The sequence below is a fragment of the Zonotrichia albicollis genome, chromosome 2 (assembly GCF_047830755.1).
Source record: "Zonotrichia albicollis isolate bZonAlb1 chromosome 2, bZonAlb1.hap1, whole genome shotgun sequence".
Taxonomy (NCBI): Eukaryota; Metazoa; Chordata; class Aves; order Passeriformes; family Passerellidae; genus Zonotrichia; species Zonotrichia albicollis.
In genome coordinates this window covers 27,135,112-27,149,073 of record NC_133820.1, presented here as the reverse complement: position 1 = coordinate 27,149,073, position 13,962 = coordinate 27,135,112, and the positions used below count along the sequence as shown (strand labels likewise).

At 44.0% G+C, this 13,962-nt stretch overlaps 1 protein-coding gene across 5 annotated transcripts in view; it reads right to left on the bottom strand.

Annotated features, from left to right (window-relative positions):
* SH3KBP1 (SH3 domain containing kinase binding protein 1) overlaps positions 1 to 13,024 on the bottom strand; it is a 212,590-nt gene extending 199,566 nt beyond the window's left edge. For all 5 annotated transcript variants that reach the window (XM_005484339.4, XM_074534637.1, XM_005484341.4 and 2 more), the window contains exon 1: positions 12,560 to 13,024. In XM_005484339.4, coding sequence (XP_005484396.2) covers positions 12,560 to 12,563 — 4 coding nt within the window. In that variant the 5' untranslated portion in view covers positions 12,564 to 13,024. The remainder of the gene's footprint in view (positions 1 to 12,559) is intronic.
* Between the last annotated feature and the right edge of the window lie 938 nt (positions 13,025 to 13,962).

The window sequence follows — 13,962 nt, the reverse complement described above, 5'->3', positions numbered from 1 at the left end:
ATGTTGTTTTCCCTCAGTTTAATGGAATTCTATCATTTTTAAGACAGCAGTTGCAAAATATTTACCCCAGCAGCAACTTTTCTGATTCCACCTGTCAAGTGCTAGGACTACAAGCCAGGGCTGTGTTTTAACTGGTGCATAATAAAGTGTCACAGAGACGTGTGCTGTGCAACAGCAAGGAGCTGGGCTGGATGGAGAGCAGAAATAATCAGCTTTTTTCTTTCTAACCTCTCACATAAACCCAAGCATTTCAAGCTACAAAACTTCACATTCAGAGGAGGGTCAGGCCCAGTATGGAACTTCTCATAATTTCTCATAGTTTCATAATTTATAAGTGAAATTAAAGGACACAGCTATTGTGCAATGGACTATTGGGCATTACAGGAGCTGTAACTTCTGTGTGTGTGTACTGGGGCTCACAGCCCTAAGAACAAGAGCTCAGATGACGGGAAATTTGCATTTCATCACTATGGTCCAAAACAACATCTACATACCAGCATCAAGCCATCTCCACTAAGCCAGCAACCACCAAACTTCCTTGATTATGTGAGCACCAATGAAAGGCAGTGCAGGAATATTTGGAGGAAGGACACATGTTTAAAGAACACCTTTAAAACCTATCAATATAATATTTTCTTGATGAATAAAGAAATATCATCAAAGTGCTGCTCATGACCCTTGGCATCTTCTCTTTTAACATCAGGTTCTTTTATTCTCCTTAAAACTTTGGTAAGAACAATAGGACTGAAAAAAAATGCTGCTTTAGAAATTACTGAATATATGAACTCACAAGTTCCAGACAATCCAATAAACTTCACTATTATATCAGATAACATGTGTCAGCTTATGTCCATCAAAAAACTTTCAAATTTCAATTTTAGATATCAGGTTGCAATTCTGGAGTAATATGTTTTTGATGGTATCTTTAATGCCTCTGTTTTCTCAGCTCAAATCAGTTTCTGCAGGTAATGTTTTTTGGATGTCACAATAAATGGAATTCACAAAGTAACTTTTTTTCTTTTATGAACAAAAATCCACATCAGAGGCATTAGCTGGTATGTTTTGTTTTAATGGTGCTTTTCAAAATCCCATGTGTCCATGGTAGGCCTGGGCAATGAGGCACTTGCATTAACATTTTTTAGTTTATTTTTCTCTTTGAGAAATTCCCTTGATTTTGAGCAAGGTAAAGCCTTTCAGAAAGCAGAGACTATGCTGGAAGTAGAAGACACAGCTCTTTGAACAGGTATCTCTGCTAGCAGGTTAAAGGTCTCAAGAAGTTTCTTCCACACTCTCTTTCTTCCAAGGGATCCTCTTTAACTCTTACAATGAGAACAAACCTCCAAAAGGGAGTCACTACACAGAGTTCCTCCTCAGAAGAACAATCCTGAAAGCAAAACCTGATGCAGCCAAAGAAGTACATCTGAAAGTTTATCCCTGGCTTTCACTGTGAGCCAGAACAGCTTGTGACCCGATGATAGCCTTGTTCCAGAAGGGAATCTGAGCCACTCTGTGCTGCCTGAATGTGAATGCTCAGCAGAGCTGCTCACAGAGTGAAAGCACAAACAACAGTCAGCATTTAGACAGAAGAACCCATTGCTGCACTGAGGATGGGGGGAAAAGGGGGAGAAAGCAGCAGGATGGCTTTGTGGAACCCAAGGAAACAAACAGAGGCAATAAACCCTATTGTTTTATAGGCTGTTATTCTTCTGACAGCCTGCTCCTCTCATCCACTCCCAGTAACCAGCACTGGTACTGTCTGGAACAGAACAAAGTGTGTGGCCAGGGAAGTAACAACAGCACAGATTCTCCTCAAGACAGACAGAACTTCCTCAGGTGCTGGCACAGAATCCCTCTACAGCATCCAGGAGGCAGCAGGCAGGATAAACCATGCAACCAAGAGAACTAGAGAGGACAGGAATAAGGTGGTCACTGAATGTTCTCTACCTTGAGCACTTCTTCCAAGGCCAACGAAACAGCTCCACTTTTCCATCTAAGAAACCGTTTCCTGAATTTTATCCCCTTAGTGACCTCCCCTGGTTTGGAGCGGTACAGGTTCTCAGAGTGAAGGAAATTGGAAGCCAAAACTAATTGTAGATTTCAGAGGGTCTGGAGAGGCAAAGAGTGTTTCTTACATCCAGTTTCTCTGCCTACAAGGCTGCATTTACATCGGCTCCTTGTTTTTGGTTCAAGAGAGACACTGACAGACTTGGACAGACAGGAACTGAAATTCTACTTAAAATAGCAACATCCTGCTTTAAAGTTCTCCAAATTAAAAAAAAAAAAACATTGGAACTTCACAATTTGCTTTGTGGCTTTGCCAACTTCTACAACCTGTTTTACTCCACATAACATAGGCATCACTCTTCCATCAGAAAATATCAAAAACATGGCTGGCAAAACACAATGTGCAACACACACCTCAGCATTATTCCAGGGTAGCAATTTCAACTCTGAAAAATCTTTGCAGATTAAAGCAAGAGTCTCTAAAAGACAGTCAGTGCCTTTCCTTCCTGACATCATATTTATGGGATTCCAGCCAAAGCTTTCTTCTGTCCCTAATTTCAAATAAAATACATAAAGGATCAGCTACAATTGTGCTGTATTCTACACCAGATTGCCTTCAGAGTCCTGTATATCTTTGCATCTTAATTTAGGGAATTTTGAGACTCTAAGTGAAGTACATAAGAAAGCTTTCTAAAAAGGGAAGCAGTACATTTGAAAGACAGGTCAAAGAAGGAAAGATGAATTTGAAGGAAGTGCACATGAAAACATGGGATGACAGAGCATCAGGTATGTGAACAGGCAAAAAAAAAAAGGCTGAAGAGCATCTTTCCTGAGAAACAGTTGAGAATCTGTAATGTGGATTTATATTAAAAAGAAAAAAAAGCAAAAACACTCTGACAATCAAAAAGCACCACAACACATGAACCCAAAGCAACAAAACAGCATAACTTACAAAGGGAAAGAAGCATCCATGTACTTCTGTAAGTGATGAGAAGAGGTGCAACTGCTTTCTGACAGAATGAGGTGAAGGAATGAGAAACACACAGGAACAAACAAGAATGTTTTCTCCACAACTGTGAACAAACTATCAAATACACTGCAGAGGAATACATATTAATAGATGTCTCATGACTCCAGAACCAGTGCAGACAATTTTAAACTGTCAGAAGATAGTTCATCATGAACTAGAAGGTATCTTTATCTTAATCTTCCACAAACCACAGCCAGATAATTGAGATGTCAGCTACTCAAAAGCACTATTTATAGGTGCTTCATACACAGAAATGGCGGCCTTTAAAATAAGTAGCATGGTTAATGCAAATCAAAGTGAGCAATTCTGAAGGGCGCTATGAGCTGACAGAACAAAGAGCATTCAAACTGACCTCAGTGGTCAAAGGAAAACTGACAAGTGTATTTCTACTGTTTTCAAATGAAGCTGAATAAAGGTGCTTGATGAATGAAACTAGCAGCAGATACAAGGGGCTTTTGTATTAAGTTTCAAAGAAAATAAAGATCTTTCCCATTTTAAAAGAGATTACTGGATGGAGGAGGAAATAGCAGCTGTCCAGGAAGATGAACATTAAAAACAATCATAACCAAAGATAACAGCAGCAGGAAGATTTCTCTCCCAGTTGAAAGGCTGTTTCTTGCAAAAGAAAGAGCTGATCTTACTTGTACAAATTAGCTGGCCGTTCAAGGATAAATCTCTTTACATCACATATTTAGTCAAGCAAGGAAGAAGTCAGAGAAGGATTTTGCTTACTAAGCAAACCTCCCATCAATAAAATAGCAGTTAACTAGCCTGGATGAACCAGACACACAAATCCCTTAATTAACCAAGTTACCTCTATGATGTTGGAGCACTTCTATACAGGAAGATAAACTTGACCCACTGTGATCTACCAGACTTACAGAGAAAGAAGCAACAAAGAAAGAAGCAACTGAGGAGCTGGTCAAATCTATAAACTAACTACTTAAAAGCCAACAAAATCCACAAAATACTCAGGTTTTTGTCACCTGGAAAATTAACTTTGTTGTTCAAGTCACTAACAAAAATAGCTACAAAGAACACATTTCCAACATTAAGGATACAGCAATTACCAATGAATCAAGATTAAAAGTAATCTCGTATCAGACTGAGATTAACAACTGAACTAGTTACATGATCAGCTCAGTTCAGCAAATGGCTAAGAACCTTAAAATGAGATGAAACTTAATTGTTACCATTTTCGTTAAACAAATGCAACAAAAGCACAGAAGTGTATCAAACTTCAGATCTACTAAAGAGGTTTAACTGTTTAACTTCAACATCAATATTTAAATCAGAACCAAATCTGGATTTCAAGATTGCATAGCAATGAACCTTTTCTTTCCCACATGCAATCTAAAAATACAGATATAAAAAAGGAAAAGCTTGTAAGCTTTCAAATTGGTGTTCTCCACAACTGTTGGAACCCTGATGTTTCTCTGAAGAAAAATTAAAATCAAATAATAAGGTGTAGCACATGCCATCAAAAAATCTTTAATATTATAATGATTTATAAACTTGTAGACACTTTTTTTACTCTTCTGGAATGAAATTCATTTTTCATTTTATTAATGAGTGAAATTACAAGAATTTCTTACTACCAGGCCTGCGATTCCTTACTACCATGGCGCAATTTTGTCTTCCTTGCTAGCAGGACCTGCCTGGAAGCACTGCTGCTCACTCTCAGGTGTTCAGGAATTCCCTCTGTCACAAACTGCTGGATTGTGCATTCAAGGCAAGGCTCTCAAGGTTTTCACTCTCTGCACTCATTTCTCCATCCCTTCCTCTCACCCAGCCATTTAAAGGCTGATGGAAACAAAGCCAGGTTCCTCTAGGGTTAGAATTATTTCTTTTTTTTTTTTTTTTTAGGAGTTATCTGAGGTATTTTGGCTGCCTTGTGTAAACTTTTGAGGGTTTCCTTAATGTGATCATTAAGCAGAAAAGTTGGATAGCTGTATTCATTAAACTGGCCGTTCTGCAATTTCAATGAAATTGAAATAGTACCAGGCTATTTCATGGGAAATTAAGGTGGTCTTGTCTGGGGTGAAATGCTTTCATAGGGTATTTTTCCATAAAGCTGCTGATGACAATAAATAAATGTTCATAAGAAATGAATCACAAAAGAGAAAAGTACTGCAGTAGTCAATCTTCATCAACATTCAAATACTATTTATAAATAAGCACCACCACTCTTCCAAAGTAAGCCACTAATCCCTACATTTGGAAACACAAGGCCAAAGCTAAAACATTTTTTTATAAATGATCCAAATTTAACAGCAAAGAAGTTTTTTACACCTTGCCATAGCAAAACCTCTATATAAAGGCATCTTTTCCTGGGCACAGTTTGGAAACTGGTGTGCCCTTTGACAGTGGGAAATAGAGGAGCACTAACAGCTCAATAAGAGCTCAGTGAGACCTTACCAAAAGAACAGCAGGAATGAGAAAAATACTGAAAAATTAAGCTGAGGTCTTGCTGCTTGCCAGTTTTATATCTGTCACAAGGACAGAAAATTTTCAACGCTGCACAAGCCTATCAGGAAAAAAAAATCAACTCTGCCAAGTTACCAGAGTATGAAAAATGGGGTTTTTTCCAGTGGTGAGGATGAATCAGCAACCACAGATAGAGAACATGCTTAACTTAAAGCTGACATGGAAGTTCTCAAAGAATGCTTTACAATTGGCTCAATAATGAAAAGTTCTTTATGTGTATACTTATATTCTGATGCTGCTGCTGCCTTTAATGAAAACATTTATAAATCCAGCTCATGGGGGAAGAGAGGGCTACACACAAAGAGAGCCAGGCTGACACAAGTAGTCCATACAGCACCAGCAGTGGCACTGACCCCCAAGAACTTCTTCCCACAAAACCAACCTAAAACAAGCAAGAAAACACCCTGAAGTGACTTTTGTGTGTATTTGTTTTGAGACCTCATTATCAATAAAAAGCACCAATATGTTGCTTTTTAAGGTAACAAGCAAGTTCCTGGAAATTACAAGTAGAGAACACAACATGTTATGAGTATTCCTGTTTTGCAGGGGTGGTTTTTGTGTTTGTTTGTTTTAGGTGAGTTGGGTTTTTTTAACTGTAAGTCACAAATTCATTAATACAAATTACCGGTGGGACATAAACCACTTAATTTTTAAATACAATTGGTGTGACCACTGAAAGCTAATAAATATTGAAAGATCATTTTGAATGCTTTGGGTTGGGAGGGACCTTTAAAGGTCTAGACCTAGTCTAATTGGGCCTTGACTTGCAACACATGCCATGAATCTATATTGACAGTTCCAAAAAGGCATTATCTCCCCGGGGAGCTGTGCACCAATGCTGACTTTGTTCTTCGAATAAATGAATAAACTTACACTTTTTTTTACACTGGTTTTGGTGTGAGCAGGTTTCAATTGTCAGAAGTGATTTAGCTGCACAGTATGAAAGACAGAGAGTGAGGTAAAGAGGAACTTTTTCCTTCTGTACAATACTTCTAATGAAATCCAAAGGCAGAGTTCAAAAGACACCTCTTTATACTGACACTACTGATTAATCAGAAGTTAGGGATATTTCTCTTGTATAAATGCTCAGCTTTCTATAATACATTATCTTTGTTGCTAAAGAGAATTTTTTCAGCACAAACATAATTTCTGATCCACAATTCTTCATACCAAATCAGAAGCACGAATTCTCAGCAGCACTGCCACTGTAACACAAACTGCTGTAAGACTGGGAACAAAGATATCCTTTCCCTTTCACTGCTTGTCCTGCAGGATGCTCCATTCTCTAAGGCAAAGTTATGTTAGGAACAAAGCACAGCCAAGACCTTGCAGCAGTCATCTCACCACACGGAATTTACGTGGATTTACCACTGCATTCTCAGGAGTTGCCTTTCTCCTGATGCTTCTCAGTTATCAATAACAAAAAGGAGGGGAAAGACAACTTCATTTGCTAACAAATCCACAACTACTGAACTGCAGTATTTGCATATTCTCTCACACACAGGGACTTCAAGCTTTTATTGTGTTTCCTCTCAGTGTGAAGCAGACTGTCAGCAATTACTTTTACATTAGCTGAATTACTGAATCTTGATACTCACCTCCTCCACCATTCCCCTCCCCCTAATATATTCTTTCATCATTCCTCAGTGTACAGAATGCAGATATGGCCTGCAGCTACTTCCTGCTTTGGCATCAAGGGAAAACATCCGCTCCCTGGCCCAGGATTTTAAAAACCACACAGATAGGAGCCATACAAAATCCATCATCTTTTTTATAAGCTTGCTCTGTAGCAGCAGGATCAGAGCAAAACAACAGATCCCATCTCTGCAGCTGTTTTCACTCCTTTGATCTCATCAGGGCTAACCTGCTTGCAGCACGTCAGTCAGTGACCTCTAACACATCAGACCTGAAATTTCAGCTGCTCATTTCACATTCCCAAGCTCTCCTTTTTCTCCTCCTAACACACGCAACCCTTGCCCTGTAAGCAGGGAAGGAGCCAATGCATTATCTACAAGGCCAACACTGACCTCCTATACAAATCCTGATATACCACCAGCGTTCTTAAAACACCCTCTAACATCCAGTGGATAACAACTACAAAATAAACAATCTTAATAACACCGGAGATAAATTGTATATATTGTATATTATTGTGTGTTGTATTGATAAATTGTATTTATTACATTAGTAACAGTTTAAACAAAAATATGTATGCACTCAGCATTCATATCAAAACAAAACTGCTTCTCAAGAAAGTGTTTTATTATGTTACATTGTTATTTTTACATGCTCATTACATTCCCTCCTTAAACCCAGGCAGCCAAAAAAACCCTTTTCTAGCAGCTCTATTGTAATTTTCTACATATGAGTCTTTGATAAGCACAAAACAAGCAGGAATTCTGTTCTTTTAAGAAACCATCTATTTTAGGTATTATGTTCTTTATCACACTTCCTGAGCTAAAAGCAACAGTTAATATAAAAAACCAACTATAATGGTGAGCCTGAGGAAAGAAGAGCTACTGCAAAGGAGCAAGCAGAAGAGGTGCCATAATCATGAATTATTTTTATAATATTTTACATATACACACATGTTTACATATTTTATATTTCTTGATTTCCAACCCCTATCTTAATCCATATAGAAGGCAGCTCTGACAACCTTTTATGACAGGAGTGTCATTATCTCTTGATTTCTAGGAAAAGAAAACTTCACACCAGCTATTTTTAAATGAAACTTTATACAAATTACTGAAAGTATTTTATTACAGTTCATGAAAACTCCACTGGAACTGATATCATAAGCTACTCACAGGCTGTATAATGCCACCAAACCACTGGACATCTGATCCTGAACAGCTCCAGTGTAGCTGCTTTCTTGTAAGAAACAAACCTCCCAATGACCACAAAAGAATTAAAATCAGTAACACCCCCTATGAGGAGAATAGAGACTTTTTATGAGTTGGGAAGAATTTTTACACAATTTTTTTCCTATAAAGCCACTTTACAGTTGCTTAAAACCTTATTTTAAAAAAAGAAATCCAAGTGAAAAAAGTCATGCTAATCATCTTTCTTATTACTTTTCCTTATTCAGCTAAAACTGTTCAACTGCCTTCAAGGATGACTGGAATGGCAAATACTATTTCCATTTTTAAAATCTCACCGCTATTTCACTGAAAGGCTCCAATATCTCCACCATTTTGGAAAGGCAACCACAAGCACACCTACCATCTTCTGTGTTCAACTTCTGCTAAGCTCAGGCCTCAAAAATTCATCATTTTAGATGGGAGAGCAGGGCTGCTGGAGCTCTCCAGCTGCACTCCCCAGGTGTCTCCATGGGCCAAGCAGGAGTTTAGATGGCACAGCCCTGGTGCTGGGGTCAGCCTGGCCCTTCAGGCAGGAAATGTGCTCAGAGCACTCCCTCTGATGATGCTGTGATAAGAGAGAGGAAGGCAGAGGAAGCAGCAAGTCTGAAATGTGTAAAGAGAAACGGAGGAGGGGGAAAGTTGAGGGCAGGGGATAGAGAAGAATTTAGAAAATGAAAAAAAAAATTAAGAATGGTAAAAACAGAAAAAGGGATTGCAACTAGTACAGAAAAATCCCACTCTCACACAAATGGAATTCTTTTGATTGCATTACCTCTTGGTGCAATATTCCTTTGGTGTGTACAAACCAGCTGCAGTATTCCACAGCAAGCACCTTTCTCAGCCAATTATGTAAAACCACCCAGACAACAGCTGTGTGCCAGGGAAGTAATCTAGCTGCTTCTAAGGGCACAAGACTCTCTGGATCCAAACTCCCAACTGTGGTGGCAGCAGAGGTGATGGATGTGATTTCACTAAACAAAAGCAGCGCTTCCTCTCTTCCCCTTTCCAAACAGCAGAGCTTTAACAATACCTTGAAAAACATTTAGATGAAAAAATATTGATGAAGAAAGTGTTTAAGCATTGTGATGAAGGTTTCATAGCTTCATTGCAATGTTATTATACAGGACCCACAACTCATTTAATGCACTAAACTGGCTGTGCTCTGAACATGAGCAAAGAGTGCACAGCAGAAGAAACAATTTTCCTTCATTTACTGCAAAAGTTGAGAGGCAGAAGAAAGGATTTTCTTTCACAGCAGAAGAAAAGATTTTCCTTCATTCACTGCAGAAGTTGGGAGGTATGCCTCGACTGACAGAAGGAGCTGCACAGCTGCTTTGTGATGATGGCAGTAAACTCTGCTCTCTAAAATCACACTTCTAATCTTGCATTTTCTAAATTTGACAAGCAGTACATTCCAAACCAGGTTTCCCCATATCTACTTCGTTTTCTGCACCTTCAGCTTCAGGAGCACAATCTGATTTGTGGACACACCATGCTCTTGCAGTTGAGACTGAGTTTCCTGACCATACTCGAGTCTAAGTAGTTTCAAAATGAAACAAACCCAAAAGCAACAACAAACAAATAAACAACCCTCTCCCACGCACAAGTCCCCACAAAACACCACATCTTCAGTTCTCAAACATTTAAGGAGGGACCAAGTTTGTTTCACTGCATTCATGATTACCTTCTTACCTTCAAGATCTTTGCTTTATCCCTCCCTTTTTCTGTTGTAGAGAACTAACACCATTATTGCACTCAACTCTCCTGAGAAGTCCATTCCAAGTGCAAATTAATTAATTTTAATGTACTCGGCCTATAATGTCATACAAGAGCTCATTAAACACCAATTACACATAGAATTTCTTGTAAGGTTTGGGGTGTGTGCTGTAAAGAAGCACTGAATCTCAGCATACAGGTATGTATAACATACACCCAATATACACACATGCACAGGGCTGGGCTTAAAACACCCTGCAGTGCCACTGAGAAAATATAAATGGTTAATATAAGAAGGCTTACAAGTAATCTAAAAAAGAAAAAAAAGTAGGAATCCTGAGTAGGATTTGTAGTACACAAATTCCTAGTAGGAATAGTACACAAAGAATTCACCTATTCTCTTCTGCATCTGAGATACCTTACAAAAATGCTAACTATGTCAAAAATGTGCTTAATAAAACTACTTTCATTTGATATCTCCTATAAAGATTTTACTTTCATACTATGCATATCTTCACCTCCTTGCATAATTTTTCTATTTATTTGCAAACTAAGAATCACTTATCATTTAAAGATATGAACAAATATTAAATCATATCTACCTTCCCTCCACTCCCATTTTGCAAAGCAAAGTATGACTGAACCATGATGATTTGGGAAAGTCATCACTCAAATGAGCTTTAAAGAAACCAGATGTGTAGGATCACTGCCCAGGAGAGAGATGGGTGGGTAAAAAGAAAAAAGATGGCCTTTACTACCAAATTACTGTATTAAAAACCTTCCTAGAGCTCTATCAATGCAAATCACTTTGTTGGTTCTTTATTGCTTTACTTAATCTTTCGAACCATGAAGGCTAATATTTGGACTATGGAGCAAATTGAAATCAGAAAAGCCTTATTGTATCACAATACAAAGTTAGTAAGAAATAAATGCATTGGAAGAGTATAAGAAATCAAAAATTCCTACGACATGCTCTAGTGAGTACAGATGCTGCTCCATTGAGCAGTTACAAACCCTAACTCTCAATACAGCACTATGTTTAAAACCTCCTCTGTTGTGACAGAGGACAGAAGTTGAGGGCTGTGTCAGTGCGCGGCAGAGCAGCCCTGCCGAGCTCCTGCGATGCCCGGGGAGCTGCGGCAGCCGGGGATGCCGGCCCACCCTCGGAGCCCAGCCGGATCAATGGGGCCGAGCGAGCTGCACAGGGATGGGCCCATCTCAGCCACAACGGGAGGGACAACTGAAAGTCCATAGCAAAAAGCTTCTGCTTAATCTGGCAACACACAGGTACAGCAGCTGTGCATCGCTCCCATGGCACCCCGCAAAGTAATCTCTCAAAGAACAAAGGGGTGATTTATTTCCCACTATATTCCCAGCGTCCCTGTATTACAACAGGTGAAATGGTGTAAAATGTCCTCCCACATCACGCATTACATTCAGTCGTTTCGGTGATGCTGCCCTTAGGTTTCCCCACAGTCCGACCGCATTTCCGCCGCCGTGAGCGAGGCGGGCAGCGGGGCCTGGAGACATCCAAGAGCGGCTCTTTCGGAGCACCGTGCGCTGCTGTCTCCAGGCACGGCCGGTGTGTGCACCGAGGCTGCCCACCGACACCGCCGCTTCTTTTGTTCCCGCCTATCCGTCATTTTCCGCCGGGCACCGCGCTGGGCAGAGCCAGGGCAGCCGCACTCCCCGTGCGCATCGCTCAGCCCGCGCCTGGCACGGCCGCTGCCGCCGCCTCGCCCGCATGAGGGGACAATTCACCAGTTCACGCCATCCTCCGTGCCTGCCCCTGCACAGGTGACGGGCGCTGCCCAGCCCGGCCCGGGCATCTTCCCGGCGCTGCCTCTTCCCGAAGTCCGCGGGTGACACCTCACGGGCAGCGGCAGCCGAACGCGGCCGCCCCCCGCACTGTGGCTCCGAGACCCCGGCAGCGGCCCCGGCGCCCGCCCCCGCCCCGCGGGGCAGTGCGGAACCGTGCGGGGCCGTGCAGGACCGTGCGGGGCAGCGACGGGCCGCGCATCCCTCCCCGCCGCAGCCCTCGGAGCGCGACCTGCGCGCCCGGCACGGAGATGCCTCTTCCCTCCGCCCGGCCCGGCCCGGTGCCACCACACCCCAGAGTGCCCGGGGAGGCCGTGCCCAGCGGGAAGGCGGCGAGGCCGGGATGCTCGGGAGGGTTCGTAACCGCGTCAGCCCCGCTAGGGAGCACCCACAGCGGCAGCCCCAAGGGGCACCCGGCCGTCGCCCCGCCGCCGCCGACACCGACCTCTCCGCCTGTCACATGAAAACAATTATTGCCTCGGCCGGGGGAGGGGAGGAGAAGTTAAAAGCCGTGAGGCGGAGGAGCGGAGGCCGGTGGCGGCCACCTCCCTCCCGCCGCCCCCAGAGACACACGCACCCCTCGGCTAGACGGGAGCCCCAGCTGGCCCCCGGCACCGCCACCTCGGCGGCCTGAACTCACCCATTTATGTCGAGCTGGGCTTCGCCTGGCAGCGACAACAGGCTGAAAGTTTGGGGCGGGTGGCCACGACGAGGAAGGGGGCGAGGGACCGCCCGAGCCGCCGCCGCGCGGAGCGGAGGCGCTGACAGAGCCGCTCCCTCCTCCGGCGGCCACGGCGCTCAGCACCCGCCGCAGCCGGGCTGCATCCTCCGTCCTGCGTCGCGGCTCCCTCGGCGTGTGTGAGGAAAAGGAAATATACAGAAATCAGGCGAGAGAAGGGGCTCAGCCTTCAGCTCCTGCAGCCACCGGGTCCCCGCTGCCGCCGGGAAAAGCAGCCCGGGGCGAAAGCGGCCGGAGGAGCGTGTGCCGCCGAGGCGCGGCAGGGGCGGGCGGCGGGCGCGGGGCGGGAGCGGCTCGGGCTCCAGGCGCGGGCAGGGCAGCGAGAGCCGCGGCTGCCGCTGCTGCTGCCGGGGCGAGCGGCGGCTCCGGCTCCGCGCTGTGGGAAGTGTCGCGAGACTGCGCTAGAGCCGCTGCGCCGCCTCGGGCCGGCGGGAGAGGAGGGCGGGGAGGGCGCAGGAAGCGGAGCCGCGGCGCGGTCCCGGCGGGGGCAGGGGCGGCGTGGAGCGGAGCCGCGGCGGGCAGCGGGGCGGCGCCCTCCCGCTCGGGGCAGGACTCCCCGGGCACAGGGAGGGGACGGCCGCGTCCTCGCTGCGCGCTGGGGGAGGATGCAGAGCGCTCCCGGGCGGCGGGACTGGCTCCGAACCGCGCATCCCGGCCCCGCACACCTGCCCCAGGCAGCCGTGCCCGGCCCTGCCCCCGGGGCGCTGCTTTCTGAGCGACTGCCTGGGAAAGGCAGCGGCAGCGCCGCAGAGCCCCCTCGTCTGTGCCCGGCCCACATTCCCCGCACGCACCGCTCCAGGTTTGGGTTTAGGAGCAGGGAAGGAAGAAAGGAAGAAAAGACAAAAAGGGAAGATGAAGAGCGCCTTTGGGGTAGTGTTGATGCTTCACTAAAAAGAGCAGCGTCGCACAGGAGCACGGATTGTTCGTACCGCAAGATGCGAACCCCTGCTACAGTAAGAGTGCGCACACATCAGCAACATGTTTGGACAGAAAGGCATGGAAGGAGGGTGGGGAGGCTTCTGCACAGGCACGCCTTCCCACAGGTAAAGACCCCTGGGAAAAAACCTACAATAGCAGGAGAAGCTGAAACAGTAGCAAAACGAGCCTGTTCTTACCTCAGATAGTTAATTTGTGCATGAAAACAGAAAACTGCCACTTTCCACACCCTGTGCAAGAGATGTTGAAAAAAGCTTTTACTTTTTACCCTGAAAATTACACCAAACATTAATAACTACTGAATCAAATAACTGAACTATTTATAAGTAAAAATTTCGTGAAAACATTTATTGTCTGTAGAAACAAAA